We start from the raw sequence: 18,645 nt of genomic DNA, 5'->3' as shown, positions 1-18,645 counted from the left end.
TTGAGTGAACTGGACAAAAAAATAAGTGCTATTTGATGTTAACAAATGCAAAGTAACACACATGGGAGTGAACATGGAGAGTATGACCAGTGTCTTGTACATTAACACCTGATTCACAACTTCTCTGAGACTTTGAAATCACTGAAGATACTTCAGTGGTTAATTCAGTAATCATAAAAGCAAGCAAAATGCTAGGAGTATAAAAGAAATAGAGAAGAGGATGAGGAAAAACTGTACTGATTTAAAATCCATTTTCTTCAATGTTTGAGCATTTTCAAAGCACTCCTCACACCAGCACATGAAGAAGGGTAGAGTAGAACTAGCCAAGAGTTCCACCAGGCCAAGTAATGAAGAACCATTAGGAGAACATAAAATGTTGCTGCAGGGTTCTGTAGGTTTTGAAAACCAACAAATTCAAACAGTACAGAAACAAATCCATGGAGGGGAAAGAAAAAAGATGAAAGCCATAAAATGCTGTTAAACTGAGGTACTCATATAGCCTGTGACTTAAACTCTCCACACTTGTACTTCTGGAAGACTATGCTAGTTTGCCCTATTCCCTATGCTATTATTCCCTATTGTTTTCCCTATTTATATACACTTCTCTAGGTAATTGCTTCTTGCTATCCTCAGCCAAGTCAGTTCCACTATGGAGGTGTTTAATCTGACCCTATGAAGTCATTCTTGAGGCAGCAAATTCTAAGAGAAAAGCTTGCTTCTTCTCCCTCATTTTCATGCGGGAGTCCTGGTGGAGCTCAGGAACTCAATCTGAGTGTTTTATTCCCCTAGTAGCCCTTAGCTCTGCCTTAGTTAACAGCTTTTCTTCAGTACCCATTGCCACTCTGCTTTAAAGAAAAATAGAATGAAAATTAGCTGGTTTTGCTGAGATTTCAGTAGTATGCTTTGCTTTATCTGTACTATTTTGATGTTTCTGTTACATGTTAGTCCATTAAGTGCTATGCTTAAAGGCTGTGTCTTTGTTCAGCTCTGTGCATTTATTCTCCTTTCAGTGAGTATTTTTTGCAGCAGATGAGTGCACAGATATTTTCCTGGATTTGTATTTTCCCCTCACCTCCTCCTTTAAGTGCCTTTGAAACAAATTGCATATGCTTTTGCAGTTGCCACACAGGTCTAGTAGTCTATATTTAAGTTACTGTCTTTTAGTATTAGCTAATCTGGGCAGCAAAAAAGAATCTTCACCCCAGTGTATTCCTTTCAGCAAGTCGTCACTACAGCTGAAGATTAACAGCTCTGGTTTTCCAGCCCAAACAATTACTATTGCCAATACTCATGCTAAATAACTCTATCAGCTATTTGTCCATATTGAGTAGCAGTTCCTGCCATACGCACCTGTCTTTTGAAAGTTGGATTGTTGAGACAGATAGGCATTGTTTATTTGGACTTCTAAATGTTTAAATAGGTCATTGCAAGAGACCTGAACCAAAAATGAACAAAAAGCAGTGTAGCTGCTTACTGGGCACAGCTGAACTGGCTAACAGCATATCTTAGTTCTCTTAGCATCAGAGAGAGTCAGCAGTTGCAAAGGGAATCAAGTTGCTCTACTTTCCTCAGAAACCATGTTTTAATGGTTCTTCAGGCTACAAACTAATACTGACTGTAAGAATGCACAGACCTAGCCTCTTGCAGGTAACATCAGTTTTGTTTCGGAGAGCAGACCCCATCAGGAGGATTGCTCTAGCAGTTAGTGTAGCAGCTGCTGTTCTTAAGGTAGGAAAAAATTGAACCCTTTTTACAATGTCTGTTTAATAAAGAAATGTCTTGGGGAAGGGAATGGGCTAAAGTGCAGGTAAAATTATGAGAGAAAAATGCTAGGCTGTCAACAGCAGTTGTATAGGTCCAGGTAATGCCATTTCTGTGTGCTGCCATCCCTTCTCAGATAATTTTATGGGAGAGACTGAAGGCTGTGTAACCTGACTTCAGCCAAATCATTGCCTTTCCAATAAGTTTAATGTTTTCAAATGTCATAAATACAACCCTCAAAGGTTGTGCAGGGCAGATATGTTATTCCAGGAGCAGTGTGGAACCAACGAAGTTGTATTTCCTATGGCTTTGTACCTTTTCCCACCTGTGGGACAGTAGCTCCAGCTTACCCTTGGTCCCTGGAGCACCTTCATCAGGCAGCTGTGGCTGCTGTGGAGTGCTACATGTCCACATTGGCAGGCCAGCCACTGCTCAACAGCCTCTATGATGGGTGGCAGAGCCTTCTGCTCCTCTCCATACCTCTCTTCCCTTATCTGAATGGAAATTTGTCACAGAACTTTTAGGAGCTTCCCAGGTCCATCTCTGAAGCTCTGGCCCTTCTTTTGTTATTTCAGTGTCTTGGGAGGGTGGGGGGACAGAACTCCTCCATTAGCTTATTTTCCTGGGAAAGAAAACTAAATAGATGTAAATTTAAAGATTATTTTTCAAATTTTTCATGTGGACAAGTTACCAGATTACCAGATGTAATGTATTTGCCTCTGCATAATGCATATATGTGTATTTGGTAGGGTAAAAGTTGTCATTGATTCTTCTATCTGGTAAACATCATTAATTAAACTTCCTTTAGCCATACATTCCTGCATGACAAAATACGACTTGGGAGAAGGCCTTTCTCTTAATTCATAGAATCATAGAATAGTTAGGGTTGGAAAGGACCTTAAGATCATCAAGTTCCAACCCCCCTGCCATGGGCAGGGACACCTCACACTAAACCATCTCACCCAAGGCTCTGTCCAGCCTGGCCTTGAACACTGCCAGGGATGGAGCATTCACAACCTCCCTGGGCAACCCATTCCAGTGCCTCACCACCCTAACAGGAAAGAATTTCCTCCTTATATCCAATCTAATTCTTTGGATGTCTTCAGAAACTGAAACCGGGGAGGTTCGCTCTCCACATCAGGCATTGCTCTTTTATTGCGAGGTTGCCCAGGAAGGTTGTGGAGCCTCCATCCTTGGAAATACTCAGAAGCCATCTGGACATGGTCCTGGGCCACCAGCTCTATGCGACCCTGCTTCAGCAAGTGGATTGGACCAGATGACCTTAAAAAGTCCCTTGAGCCTCAAACATCCTGTGAAATTTCATTTTTCTACAGGCCTGTTCATGTTGCTGCAGGACTCCAGAGACATGGAGTTTGTTGTCCCGCTGCACAAATTAACTTTGTAACGCAAGAGTCAGGGAGAGCCATGGTGTTTCCTTTTCAGTTTTCATCCTCAGAATGCAAGAACCGTTGGGGAGTTTTTTCTGTTTGCTTTTACTCTCCTTTTACTATCCAAAATTGATGTACCTGAAATCAAGGGTTCATAATGAAATTGGTATTTAAATCCAACATAAACCCGTAGCAAAGACTGAGATAGGATTTGTTTGGGAAGTGAACACCATGGTTTATTTCTGGACAACTGGAATTTGGTTAGGCTAATGGGGACAGCTCTTGAAATCTGTTGGTGTCACAATATTTCTTAATGTGTTACACTAATTTATACCAGTGGAAGAACTTATGAATTTACACTGCTATTGTTTATGTTGTTTGTAGGGACACAGGTATACCCTGGGTCAGTGTGTTTGTTTGCAGTACTACTGCAGTACTGTGCAATCCACCCACTTGTTGAACCACAAACAGCTGGGAACCTGAAGAACAGAAGCTGATGACTTACCTCTGTGCGCTGTCATTTGAGCAACCTGTGTCTGACTGGCGCAGCATAACACAAACACTGGCCAATGACCTTTCCACATGGGGCATGGCAGGTGTCTGTTCAACATCTGTACAGTTAGGAGGTGTTTCAGTTTGTGCTATACAGCCTAAAGCCTTCCTGATAGCGTGAGGAGTATGTCAAAGAGAGTAGATTCATTCATATCATCACTTACTGTAGATAATGAAAGGAAGAAAAACAGGTTTCTCATCATAGAACTTTCATTAGTAATAACCAGAGAGCACTTGTGTCTGTTTGGCTTGGTGTCAGCGGAGAGTATCAGCTGGAGCAAATACTCAAGAACTGCCCTGTGCTAGCCTCACACTATCCTTTTTGGAAATAATGCAGTCAACTCGCTTCCAAGCACCTTGTTGCTGGAGTGATCCATGCAATAAAATGGGGAGCCAACAAAACCAGTTTTACATGTACTGCCTAAAAGTACTGCAAGTGATGTAGATTTATTCGCTTAGTCACACTTAATTATTCTTTTTATTTGTTTTAGATACAGAGTGTATTTTGGAGCCTTTGTCTCTGCCAGAAAGTCCAGGTGGCTTTGCTGCTGTAGAAAGTTCTCCCTACGTGCCTTGTATTTTCTGCAAAGAATGCTATCTCTTAGCAGAGCAAAACCAGCTCCTGAAGCACATGATTATTGAACACAAGCTCGTCATAGCAGATGTGAAACTGGTAGCGGATTTTAGAAGGTAAGGGTTATGTTGTTTAAAATGAGTGTGTGTGTATGCTGTGGATATTGTAGAAAGCTTCAGAAAACTAGAGATCATCTTTTTAAAATAACAGAGGGGTCTCATGGGAGGATTTTTATTACTCTTTTTATGATCTTTTTGTTGCTGGATTAAAAGGTTGTTTTCTTGTCCCCTTACATTCCCCAGCCCCTGGATGTTGCTAGGACCAGGGGACTTGATATTCGAATACAGGGCAATGCCTGTGTTAGAGATTCTTTGACATATCCTAGGGACTTCTCAGGTCTCATCAATAATCAACAAGTTGCATACAAACTAGGAAGCTGTTTATTTCATAAAGCGCATTCTAGAGAATCAACTCCTAATTTGGGGATTTATTCGCATAGGATAAGACTCGGTTTCTCCACTTACAGTGTCCTAAAGTGTATTGTACACAGAAGTTGCTCAGTACAGGATCTGTTACATTCTGGAATGAAGTTCATGTACCATATTTTAAGGATGCCAGTATTTCCCCATAGAAATCACATTTAATCCTTAACTACACTTTACAGTACTGTAATCTCCATACAACTACAACTCCTTCTACAGCTGTGTCATTGATCTTCTCAGCAGGGTCACGTTTGGCTTGCTTCCTTCAGGAGCTGGCATGGCCCCAGCTGGCTTGTAACTCCACAGACAAGGCACTTGCTTGGCATTTTGCTTTCACACACAGCAATGTATGGGCCCAGCAGTAGGCTAGATGGTAGCTGCCAGTTTGTAGATAGGTCTGTCACAGTGTTTAAATGTTAGCTGGATAATTTCTCAGCTAAGGGGAGTTTTATGGTAGGTGTTCTGCTATTAGTTACTCAGCCAAAGACAGTAATTTGTGTCTATCAAGATGCAAAAAAAAAATATAAATACTAGGATGAAATTTAGGAAGGGAAACATAAGCCATATAAATCCCTATTCAGATGTGTGAGCTTAACATTGTTTAAAATTGAAAACTGATACTTGTTTTTGTTTGGTTTTATGCTGAAAGCAGGCAGAACAAGAACGCAGGGTGCTTTAATGCTAGTTTATTCAGAGAAATAAAGGGATTGGAGCTGTTCAGTCATGGACCATCAGTTTAAGTGTGCTTGGGGGATTATTCTGTGTTAATAGAAATGTATTTTAAAATCACCTTTTCAAAAAAATGCCCATTTGGATTCTTTTTGCTGCTGATGCAATTGGAAAGTAGCCAAATCTTTTAGAAAGTGGCCCCAGGATGTGAAGTGATGGCGTTGTTACTCTTCAGTATGCCTTCTCTTATTTGCAATACCGAATATCAGTAAAATAGTCTAATACTATGCACAAAAAAACCCTAACAAAACCTTAATCTGAGGCGTTAAACAGAAGTGTGGAAAATACAGGGAAGCAACTATGAAAATGTAGTAATTTTCTTTATACTTAGCAGTGAATTACAGTCAGTCTTAGGAATACCTTCAGTGTCAGAACTACAAGAAGTGGAGAATGCAGACAAGAGCAGTGCTAATGGAGAACGAGAATAAAGATTGGTTGGCATGAAGTCAAGAGGAAGAGATAAGGGGAATAAGCTTCAGCTGCATGACTGGACATGGATATAATCAGTGTCACTCATGGACACTGATCACTCATTCTCTCCTCCTGAAAGTGCAACAAGGCATTGCCTTTATTTGATCATTGATTATTCAGGTTATGATATGAAATCCCCTAACAGTCAGCTTCATGGCACAGATGGTTATGGTTAAGTAGGTTTGTCTGAACGGTGTTCATTGTTTTCAGTGCAGAGAACAGACTAAATGACATCTTGAAATCCCCTCATTTGCACGTTTATGTCCTAAAACTCAAGGATGACTTATTCTGGAAGAGTTGCTGTTCTGAGTGGCAGCAAAACGTTGTGTATTATGAACAGTGGAGTAGTCAGGGGGACAACAAAACGCTCACCTCTCACTGACATCTGGTGATGCCTCTGAATGAGCTTCATCCATGCATGCTGGCTTCACTCTCCTTAGCAGACTGCTGCACCAGAGGTTAATCCTCTCCATGTCAGAGTTAGTAGAAAGAAATACACGCTGCTTCCTTAGCTGTTGCAATTGAAGTCGTCATACATTTAGACGGTAAACAGAGGTAATGTGAACCACCACAGGATGTGATGGCTGTGGCCAGTCAACTTTTAGATTACACAAGTATTAAAAGCTACACTATTTACACTTCTTAATAACAATATCTGATTTTTTTTTCTGATTCTTTGACTAATTTGATGGCTTGTCAATAGCAAGTTGTTGCTGAGTAGTTAACCTTTACCTTACTGACTCTCCCATGATTTATATCATGCACATGAGTCATAAGTATAAATATAAGCATGCACTTAAGCATTTTCAGATATTTTTTTTTCTTTAATAGTAAGATTCTAAGTATTTAGCATAAGGATGGCTTGGTTCCCTTCATCATATAATTTAAGGTGATGATTTCTTCTGGGTTAGACAGTAGCTTCTTAGCTCAGTTGGGGTCTGGTCAGTTGCTGCTGCTGTAATACAAACAACGATAGTACAATATCATTGATGAGAAAATGAACATGAGCCAGCAGTGTGTGCTTGCAGCCCAGACAGCCAACCGTATCCTGGGCTGCATCAAAAGGAGAGTGACCAGCAGGTCAAAGGAGGTGATCCTGCCCCTCTACCTTGCTCTTGTGAGACCTCACTTGGAGTATCATATTGGAGTATACTCACTTGGAGTATTGTGTGCAGCTCTGGTGTCCTCAACATAAAAAGGACATGGAACTGTTGGAACAAGTCCAGAGGAGGGCCACAAGGATGATCAGGGGACTGGAGCACCTCCCGTATGAAGATAGGCTGAGAAAGTTGGGGCTGTTGAACCTGGAGAAGAGAAGTCTGCGTGGAGACCTCATAGCAGCCTTCCAGTATCTGAAGGGGGCCTATAGGGATGCTGGGGAGGGACTCTTCATTAGGGACTGTAGTGACAGGACAAGGGGTGATGGGTTAAAACTTAAACAGGGGAAGTTTAGATTGGATATAAGGAGGAAATTCTTTCCTGTTCGGTTGGTGAGGCACTGGAATGGGTTGGCCAGGGAGGTTGTGAATGCTCCATCCCTGGCAGTGTTCAAGGCCAGGTTGGATGAAGCCTTGGGTGAGATGGTTTAGTGTGAGGTGTCCCTGCCCATGGCAGGGGGGTTGGAACTTGATGATCTTAAGGTCCTTTCCAACCCTAACTGTTCTATGATTCTGTGATTCTAATCATGTTTTTAAACAACTGTAGTTGATGGATTAAACCTTCAAGATGTGTTTAGGGCTTTTCTTATCTGTCTGCTATCCCATTGCCAGGTGTTTGGGGATTTTATTTTTCTGTCTACATAGTTGTCTGCTAAGCTACAGCTTTCACTGTAACTCCACAGGAGACCTGCCAGAACTTCACTTCTGACGAGCTGATATTTTTACTGAGCTTCAGGTTCCTGCTTGCATGTTGCAGAACACAAAGCACAATACGTTTGGAGTCTGAGAGTACTCTGTAGTATAACTTTTCAGTAAGCATACGTCTGAGTGCCAGCTTCTGTCTGAAGATGGGAATAGGCCACAGTATTTATGTGAAGCTTAATGCAAATCCGGCTTATTGAGTTCTTCACTGTGGCAGGATAGTTAAACCCAGTTTTAATGAAGCTGAATGAATTTAATGCTTGTGAAAAATAAATAAATTAAAAACAGAGACAGGAATTAAAAACATTAAACTGAAGAATTTAGAGGATGGAAAAAAACAGAGGCAATCAACTCTTTATTAAACCTTTTTTGATGTTTCCTTTTTCACTAATCATCTTTCCCTTATTGTCAAAGATACATCTTGTACTGGAAGAAGAGGTTTGCAGAACAGCCCATCACAGATTTTTGTAGCGTAATAAGAACAAATTCGGAAGCTCCGTTAGGTAAGTCTGCTGCTTGCTTACTCTCTGCTCTCCAGATCATGTGATAATTTCTGGCATATACTGCTGCTCTGATCAGCCAAGTGTGAGGAAATCTGACACTAGGTCAGAAAACCACAGGACTAATGTTTAACTCTTAACCACATATTTAAACTTATCTTTTCCAAGGATTGCAACACGTGTTTCAGCACTGTGTTGAGTGAGGATGAACTCAGTACATGCTTAAGTGAGCTGCCAAGCTGAGGCCAGTTGCAAATCAAGACCTATAATCAGTATGGCTTATATCATGGCCGGGGAAACTTTGGTACCCGCTGCATCAGTAATTGGTGACAGTCCTTCCAGAAATGTGGAGAAACATTCCTGGTTTTCTGGGGCTTTCTGACTTCACCCTGTCCACCACCCCCACTGATTCTGCTAACTCTTCCTGGACATCAGGGCCACAAGTCACCCTTCCTCTCCCTTGCCATAGAGCTTACTGTTCCAAGAGTATTAGGAGACAATACCTCAACAGCAGGGATACAAAGACTGCCATTTTTGGGGTTCCAGCACAAGACCAAAGACCATACTTCACCATTCTGGTGCATTGGCACAGTGGGACATTCCATCCTAAGGATATGACTGTGTGAAGTGACTATTTCTCAGAAGTAGCTGATAACATTTGTTTGCCTCCCCCTTTTATAACAAGAAAATATAATTTGCCTAAAAACAGATAGGAGAACACTAGGGCTTTGCTGCATCTTTAATTCTCCATGGAGAGCTGAAAGAGAAGTATAAGTGTATGCAGCCAGTGTCAGAGATGGGTGGAAGGTGAAAACTGGGTACAAAATGTTGTTGTTGTCATTATGCAAACTAAGGTTTAGAAAAAAAGCCCTAGAAAGCGTGAAAGTTACTCCAAAGACCATAGTTGTTTTTCTCTTACATATTTATAATTTTGCCTTATTGCAGACCGAGTGCCTGAATGCCAGAGCTATCGATAGCCCTGTCAGAGGAAAATTACAATACTTTGTTATCTGTTTATTAATAAATTTATTAACTTATATTACATTTTAAATTATTAAATTATTCTTTATAATAAATTCATTGATTTTAATGTCTAGCTCCTTCAAATTTGATAGCTCAGAAATCAGGGGGTTTGTCGTCACCCAGGCAAAAGATGGGAAAAAAAGATGAGAAAGGCTGAAATCTGGCAAGTTTAAATTGTAAGAGATGTACTAATGGACACTTCAGTTCACCAACCTCATAACCCTTTGATTAACAAAGAGTAACTTTTAAATGCAAAATATTAAGTGCATTTACATATTTTTACATACTGAGTAATTTTAAAGTAATTTATTTGAATAAGATTTATTATTAAATTATATATGAACGTAAATAGTAAAAAGGTTACTTAACATGAAATGTGGGTAAAATGGAAGTAGAAATGTAAATTAGACAAGTCTCAATGTGTATTACTAAGCAGTTGTGATGCAGATGGTAAACGAGGTGGCAAAAGTGATCATGGTAACATGATCAGTCAGGGTAAGGAGGGAGGGTATACCAAATGGTAACTACTGAAAACTGACAGTAACTTTGGGATATAACTGAAAAATCCCACATACAAGGTAAAACTAAAGGTGATTTCATGTTTCTTTCACGCTGACTTTATACTGTAACCAATGTAAATAATTAAAATTGCTTAATGTCTCCAGAAGAACCATAATAAGAAAGAATAAAGCTGGTGCTAGAGAAGGTCTATACAAGACTTCTGTCTTTGTACTGCAATATGAATGATGTAAAGATCTTATAGCTATGTATATACAAATATTTAAGCATGTTTCATTAAATTATGACTTTTACAGATTAAAAACCACAGTCTTACATTCTTAACACATTCCAAAGGTTTAGCAAATCGTGTGCCTGAAATATTCAAAGCAGCTCAAATTCTCATCCCTTACCCACACTTCCTAATCTCTTAACAGAAGAACAGGATAATTATTTTCTTCTATGTGATGTTTTACCAGAAGACAGATTACTTAGAGAACAGCTTCAGCAGAAGAGACTGGTAAGAAATTACTATTGTCGCATTTTTTGAGGTGACCAGTTCCATAATGCAATATATGGTAATTTAGTGGGCATTTTAAAGTGAAAACATCTTTTTGCTAAACTGCAAAATCCTGATTTTTATATATTTTTTTAAAGCTCTTTTCCCTAGCTGCTGCACAAACATACACAAACTCCTTGTTTATAGATTTTTTCCTTGGAATAAATTTAAAGATTGTAAGTCAGTGCTCCGCACAAGTGGAGAATAAACCCAGAGCACTGAAAAAGGCTGAGTGTGCTGAACATTTTTCTTCTTGCAAGCATCTGCAATGCACTGGCACGCTGTCTTTTGTAAAATAATATAAATGCAGGGAAATTAGCAAAATAAAACTCAGTGTGTGATACTGTGGAAAGAGAAGGTGATACTTAAATTTACAGAATCTTCAAGCAAGTTGTTTTTGTGCATTCACACTCTGTTACCCAGATTTCCTTCATTCACACTCGCATGCTCAAAAGCACCACATTGTGTGAGTGGAGGAAGTCTGACCAGGACTGTTTCTATGAGATGCAAAGGACGAGAAATGCCAGCTGTTGAGACCTCAGGAACTGCTCTTGTTCTTCTTGCTTGGTGGTGGCAACCTTGTGCTTTGGACAGACCTCTTGTGTCTTTTAGTAGCTGTCAGCTCTGAATGTGTGGTCCTTCATGTTAAGCTCTTGCTGACTTCAGTTTCCGTGAGTCTTAGTGCAGGTTGCTGATCACTGGGGATTTTTTGTTGTTTTCTCGTTTGATATACGCATCCGTAGTGTGGTTTTGCAGTTGTGCTAATTTAAAAATGAGTGTTATGTGATTCATAGCAGCCTTGTTACCAGTCTCCTTGGACGAGGTCTTCTGCTGGCAAGTCATCTGCACTGTGAGGTATTAGAGTACAGGCCTTATGGTCCTTGCGTAAATATCTTCCTCAATTTACTGCTGGCAGCTCTGTCCTGGGAATTGTCAACACAGGCCTTTTAACCCTTTGTTATGCTGTTTCTTGTAGTATGTTTCTATTACAAGTCTATATGTACTACAGCATGCAACTAAAGACACCTTAAATCATAAGCATTCACAAGGAAAGAGATGCTTACAACAAACAAATTCTAGTCCCCAGGAAAATTGAGATTTGCAGATAAAATCCATTTAGTTCAACTATCCTGTGAGTGTTCTACAGCTCACAGTACAGGACTGGCAAATTCCCAGAACCAGTGGAATATGTACAGGTCGTACACAGCCCTCCAGCAAAGGAGAATTCTGGTAGTTCTGCTGCTGAGGATTTCCCATGGAGTTGCCTCAGCTGAAATCTTTTCTGTGTAGGTCCATTGGATTGGCATGGACTCAGAAAAAACAGCTGATGCACTCATGCCTAACATGCTTCTCTTCCATTGTAGGAGAAGTCATCTTGGATTAGTAAAAAAAAGGTTTGTCTAGTTCACTATCTTATCCTGAAGGACAAGGCTCAAGGGGAATCCTATCACTGTGTATAAATGCTTGATGAGAATGAAGAAGAGGGAATCAGATTCTTCTCACAGTGCCCACCAACAGGACAGGAAGCAATGGGCAGGAATTAAAAATCAGGAAATTCCCTTTGAAAACAAGAAAACTTATTTACTGTGAGGGTGGTTAACAATAGAACAAGTTCTCCAGAGATGTTGTAGACTCTTCCTCTGTGGCAATACTCAAAACACAGCTAGACACAGTAAACAGCTGAAGGTGATCCTGCTTGGGATTGGACTAGTTGCTCCCAAGAGATCCTTTGTAGCCTCAATGATTCAGTGGTTTGAGGTTGCGGGTGCTGTCTATTTGATGGTTCTTCACTGTGCATCATTATGGCACTTCTCTGTACCTTTTCCAGTTTCCCGTCATCCCTTTGAGGTTCTGAAAGACCTCTTGAATATTGCATGTGAGCAGGCAGTGTCAGAATGGTGTTCTGCATATGTTCAAGCAAATCTGTTCAACATGATATATGTTCAAACATGTATCATGTTGTTTGTGGCTTTAAGGAGGGAAAGAAGGTCCTGCTTGAACCTGTAGCTAATGTTTTCATAGAACTATCTGTTGTAACAGTAACTCCTGGCTGCTTCATATTGGACTGTACTTTTTCTTTATTTAAAGGGCATTTGTTTCTGGGTTTGTGGTGGTTTGTGCTGTGTAGTCCTATTCCAACTGGGCCTTCAATCCACCACCAGTGTCAAGGGAGTGTGAGGTCTGTTGGCAGGTAAGCTGTCTCATCTCTGCACATAGATGTTTTCTCAAATTCAGGAAAGAGTGCAGGATTTACCCCAAAGCAAGTTCTGTGTTTGTTTACAGAGTAACTAAATTAGAGAAGTTAATTTACAGAGTAAATTAAGTTAGCATTCTTATGATGGTGTGAAATAGCCTTTGGTACTAACACTGGTTTAAATATCAGAATTGTATCTTCAGTTTTTACAGCAGGATTTTGTGGAATCGAGCTGCAGCTGTAGTTTGGGCTAATGAAGTCACTGCTTTAGTTACAGCAGTGATGTCTGTTTAGTTTTTCATTTCATTTTGCTGCAATCTGAATGTTGACTTGCAAGTTAAATAGTTATTTTGCTTTGCAAAGTCTTTTACCTCTGGACAAGTCCAGCAGTTAAGACTGAGCTGGCAAATGGACTCATGTGAGTTGCGCAGAACAAAGACCAGAACTGTACAATTCTTGGTGATTTTTCTGCAGCCTTTGGATCCTAACTGCTATCTCCAACAGCAAGCCCAAACAAGGACAAATGTCTTTAAAATGTGCTAGCTGGACCATCTCATTTGCCATTTTGAAACTCCGATTCAGGAATATTTCAGGCTGTATTGCAGCAGGGGAGCTAGCCAAGGTGGATGTCGTGCAGAGACATTATGGTGACTGTGATGTATGGAGGGAGGCCAAGGAATGAGCCTGAACTAGGTTAGAGAGCACAGCTTGCTGAAATAGCTGACAAGGCCATGTAACACAGAAAAAGATACAGTCTTTTGGAAAAACACAGTCTGGACAAAGAACTCACAGATGTGAAGGAAAGGAAGTGCTCGTGGCAAAACTCAAGATACCGGGGGGGCAATGTCAGTCTAAGTACTTGGTCTTTAAGATTTAAATACGCACTCCCTGCCACAGCACTGACCTTGTCTTACTGTCATGTTTACAGCTGTTCTCTTGTGATGTGACTGGTAGTTCCGAGTGATGAGGCTGTTCTTCCTCCCAGTAAATAGACCCTGAAGAGAAGTCTTCACCAAAACTCAGACGGACACAGCTATACGAGCTTTCCAAGATGAGCTGTTTGTATGATCCCCAGTTTGTCACAAGCTTAATCTGAGGCAGGGTTCTTACAGTTTCCCCACCACCATTTTCTTCCCAATTTCCTGTTTTCCCACTATGCTACAAATCTTATTTTTCTCTGGGGTTTCTGTTACTTTATCTTCAAACCTAGTTTAAAGTCTCCTCACTTAGCTGACAAGCTGATGTCCTGAGGTACGCTTTCTCATCTTTGTCAGGGGTAGCCTTTTATTCCCTGGCCATATTATGATATTCTTAAATGCTCCCTATTTTGTTTCCGTAGCTATGTATTCCTCTCCAGAACATGTTGATCTATGCCTGTGCTTTGAACTAAACCAAAAAGATTCAGGAAGACTACCTGTTCCTTTTTCTGCTTCATTCTTGTTCACATAGACGTCGGGAATGCCCACTTGGGCAATCGGCATGTACCAGATGAAGTGGGGTGCTTTTAGCTTCATCACCAGATAGGCTCAAAACCATCTCTTGAATGTCAGTAGGTCACTGCCCCATTGCTTTCCTCTCTTCTTTGTTCCAAAAGTAGGTCTCTGATGGCATCATCCTTCATTCCGTAGAGACTATAATCTTTGACATGCTGGTCTTGCTTGCCTAGCCAGTGGGGCTTTTTATAACATTCCTGAACTGTGTATGAATTTTCATAATCACTGGGTGAGAGAAAAAGTGCACAAAATAGTCACCAAATACAAGTACATTGGATGATGTGACAGCTGGCTTAAAAAGGGTTGAGTGTTCTCCAGACCAAAGGTTCTATCCCAACAAATTCCTTGTATTTCCATATACCTTACAGCTACGTTTCTTTCATGAAGTGCTTCTCCAACAGGCATCTCTGATGATGTTAAGGAAAAGGCATTCTTCTTGAGATAACATCAGAGAGGAAATGGTTACAGAAATGGAAGTTGGGTTTTTTTTCTGTACTCAAGAGGTGAGAGAGTACTGTTTGAAGTGGGAGATCAGTAAGGTGAGAAGCTGAATATAGAAGTTAGGAGACAAGTTACTGATACGGATAAGATTGCAGGTCTTTACAAAGATATGAAGTTTCTGATACCCTGGCTCTTTATAAATATTTTTCCTATTTAGCAGCTACAAGCACAGTCTCAAGCTCATCAATCAATCTTTGAGGCAACTGTAGGCACAAAACCAAATGTAACTTACTCCAAAGCTAGTTTCTAACAGTGTATATAATTGTCAATAATGTGCTTGGCAAGTTTTTAGAGACAGTAGTGGATCTCAGGTGTTACCAATCCTAGTGTTTGTCTCAGTGTAGTGTGCTAGTTTGTTTTATTGCCAGTAAAGGGTATAAACAGCTTCTTGTTGTAAACTGTCAGCATGATCTTTTTGTTTTGTTTTTAAACCAGAATGTTTTACCTGCTTCCTTTGCCTACAGCAATAGGTGGTTTCTGTGAGCACTCAGCAGGGAAATGGGACTCTTATTTAAATTGGAAGAAACTACAGCTAAAAATACACACTGTATTTGAGAGATCACCTAGGAGACCTTGATAAAACACATATTGTAAAGTCTCTATATTATGATATTTAGATCAAAATTCACACCAACATAACATTGCTATTTCTGGTAGTACCTCATTTCCCAGGCAGACCCACTGATTTCAGTAGTATGAATTAGTCCATTATCATTACAGAAGGAATGTGGCCTGTGATCCTGCACTCTTCATAGCAGTGTGACTGAATGCTCAAATGTTTGAGTCCTTCACACTGTAACAGTTGTGAAGTTTCCTCTTCAAAGGAACATCTTTAGACAAACCACCTCCCCAGAGCATATAGCACCATTTATAAAAAGCTTTCATTGGAACTTACCTTAAGTGATCATTTGTATAACTACTGTCTTTCTAGTCTCTTGCCTAGAGAGGATGAGAGCAAAGGACCAGAACTGGCAAGACAGGTGCCAGCGAGAACCCCAAACTACAAAATGTTCTTGTCCCAGTCAAGCCACTACTAAAATGCAATAGTCTGAGATTACTTGGGTTTGGAATAGAAACTTTGAACTTTGCGTTATGGCAGTAATTTCTTTTTTATTTTTATTTTTTAGTCCTGAACATCTTACAAGCAAAGAAGACACATACTGTTGTTAGCTCTGTTTTACAGACTGAACTGCAGAATTCAACCTCCACTGCACAATTAGGTCTGTGGACTGAGAAATGGGAAGTTCAGGTCTCACTGCAGTCACTGCCTGATCTTGTCCCAAAGTGCAATCTGCCTCTATCTTAAAGCTAGAGAAGTACTCTCCGCCTGAATTTCTTATCTCTTAGAAGTGCTGTGATTATAAAAGAGACAGGAGAAGGAAGTGTTGGGGTTTTTTTTGTCAGGCCAACTGATGTAGATGGAAAAAAGCAGGCAAAATGGTGACCACTAGTTCTTTCTTCCAGTTGCTGAGTATAATCAAACTTGTACTCAGCAAAGCTTGTGCTGAGTACAAGTTGAGAATGGTTGCTCAGTGGTCCAAGCCATGCATTTAAATGGCTATGTTAATTATTTATGAGGGCCTTGTTAATAAAGGAAGGAGTCTATGACAAAAAACAAACCAACAGTGACAGCAATAAGGAAAGCTAATTTAGCACCTGGGATACAGTGTCTGTTGGAGGGAAGGGTGACAGGAATTACAGTATCAGAAAAGTCTCATGTGCCATAAAGCCTACTGTCCTGAGTCCATACCTTTTGTCACTCGGTGGAGTTTTACTCTTGCCTTTTGAAGATACTTTGTATTTCTTGAATGTCTCTTGAGCTGCAGACCAGAGACAAAGTAATTGTTTAGGGAAAAGTGCTTACTAGCTGCAAGTATGCATTTTTCATCTTTACTGATTTTCGGTGTGAATTCTTGCTGATGCATAGCGTGTGAGCACTTCTGGGTAATTTCTTCCAAAATATTGCTTCCCAGGAGAGGAACAGGCACATTTTTTTTTACAGACACATTTTAAATTACCACCTTCTAGGAGAAAATCTGAATTCCTCGCAGCCTCAGACTGAGCTCTGTGAATGTGCAGGGCATTTTTCTACATTCCAGGTTACAAACTGTCGTACCAACGATCAGATTTCTTCTGTATTAGCAATTTAATGTGCTGGTATATTTAAAGATGATCATCCTGGTATATATAAACACTTTTTTTAGTGTTTTGGATTAGCTTTCCTGACTATGCGTAATTCTTTCATTTGTTTCAAAAGAAAAATAACATACGTGCTTTTTTTCCTCAAATGACTTTGTCCTGTCCTTCTCTGACACTTTGATACAACACAGTGTCCTAAGAAGGTTTGGAAAATCTTCATGGCTGAAATGTTTTGGGTACTTTTGTCTTATTATAGCCATGAATTATTGCTAACATCCCTAAAAGTTCAAAGGAGTGGGTAACTGGTGCAGGTATTGAAGTAAATTACTCATTTCCTGCCTCATAGCTTCAGTTTAAGCTTTTATTACCACCTGAAAGTCTCCACTCAGAAAAACCTCAAGTTTTATGCAAATATTGTAATTGCTGTTCTCCCATCAGAGTCTCAGCAGTGAAGTGAAGGGTTGGAATGTCTGTAGGGAGAAGAGCAGCCCTCTGGCTTTTGCTGTACTTTACTTGAAACAGTGCTTCTAACTCCTCACCTGTGTGAGTACCAGATTCGCTTTCTGGCTTCGGAAGTTCCCTCCAGCAATGAAGGATGCCAACATTCAGTAAAGGGAGTGTCCACCTTGGAAAATATTTTTTAATCCCTGATGAGTAAATTGGTAGAACAACGATGCTGGGTTAGTCAGAGTTTACCAGCTGTCAAGCATGCTGGTGGGAGGGAAATGGGAAGGGTGAAAAAGGAGAGTAGCAGGAGCACCTTCAGTGTGGGGGGATACAGTGTGCTTCCCCTTCAGGCATAACTGGGAGCTGCAGCTCACCAGGGCTCCAGTAAGCAGGTTGTATGAGGTGAGAATCTGGGGTTAGGCAGCCAGATAGTGAAGAACATGGGGGATTTTTCCCTCCTAGTAGAGTACAATTGGGAAGCTACATTGGAATATCTCTAATGGGAGGATGGGGGTTAAACCCTTGCTATCTTAATGTTTGAATTGAAATATTTTGATTTTCTTTTAGGCCGTTTCTAGTGTGTTTTACAAAATGTATAAACTACACACAGATGCTTTCACATTCAAGGTTAATCAAACAAGGTCAGACATGCTGAGTGGAGAGAGGTGACAGCTACGAGTACCAGCTCATACTGGCATGCTGTGGGATGTTCACTGCCCATGTGGAGTAGACACATATCCTTGCTTAATTGTGCCTCTCACAAAATGTGTTATGCTCCATTTATCTCCCTTGAGAGTCAGCCCTGAAAAATAGGAATTTATATTTCTGTTAGTTGACATTTTGTATAATGCAGCAGGACATGAGTGGATATGACCTAAAATTTGAGTAGGTAAGCACTGCTGAGCATGACTCTAACCTCAAATATATACCTTGTAGTACAAAAACATCCAAAAAAGCCTTGAGATCTGCATTTTCAGGGTAACAGACTCTTATCTGATGTGCAACAGCTACAGTTTGCAAATTGTGGGGGTGAATGTGGGGCCCTAAAACAGGCTATGGCACAGTGCGCTCATCCCCCACAGCAGCCACTGGCCCTGGGCCAAATGTAGCTCAGGTGGGCATGCTCCCACACTCTCCAGCAGGCATCCTGTTCATCCCACTGCCCCTCTCTGGATAGTGTGCTGCTCTGTTTTAGGAGAAACCAACAGAACACTTACTTGCTCAGTATCAGCCACCTGCCGTCTCTGAGCTGGGGGCAGCAGGATGTGGTGTGGTTGACCCACACCAGCCCGTCCATGCTGCATGACCTGTAATGACAATTGCTCAAGCCTTCTTCTTTTGGGAAAGGGGGTTCTTTGCTTTCTTTTTTCTTTGCTTTCTTTTCTGCTTTTTATGGAGCTTATCCAACAGGCATAGCTGAATTTAGCTGTAGACTATGGGCAAATTTGGGTCTTAATCCACACAAAAGTATACTA

General features: G+C 40.6%; 1 protein-coding gene across 3 annotated transcripts in view; it reads left to right on the top strand.

The window, feature by feature from the left end:
- ZNF277 (zinc finger protein 277) overlaps positions 1-18,645 on the top strand; it is a 53,479-nt gene that overhangs the window by 17,396 nt on the left and 17,438 nt on the right. For 2 of the 3 annotated variants that reach the window (XM_061373096.1, XM_061373095.1), the window contains exons 2-4: positions 4,193-4,391; positions 8,231-8,319; positions 10,275-10,357. In XM_061373096.1, coding sequence (XP_061229080.1) covers positions 4,193-4,391; positions 8,231-8,319; positions 10,275-10,357 — 371 coding nt within the window. Of the gene's footprint in view, positions 1-1,533; positions 1,729-4,192; positions 4,392-8,230; positions 8,320-10,274; positions 10,358-18,645 lie in introns of those variants that run through there. The other variant, XM_061373097.1, reaches the window with a different exon arrangement.

This window comes from Neopsephotus bourkii, unplaced genomic scaffold, assembly GCF_033783945.1.
Source record: "Neopsephotus bourkii isolate Nb327-2 ecotype Australia unplaced genomic scaffold, CSIRO-AGI_Nbou_v1 NB_1624, whole genome shotgun sequence".
Classification (NCBI taxonomy): Eukaryota; Metazoa; Chordata; class Aves; order Psittaciformes; family Psittacidae; genus Neopsephotus; species Neopsephotus bourkii.
The sequence above is the reverse complement of the archived record's forward strand: the minus strand, read 5'-3'. Positions and strand labels throughout refer to the sequence as shown.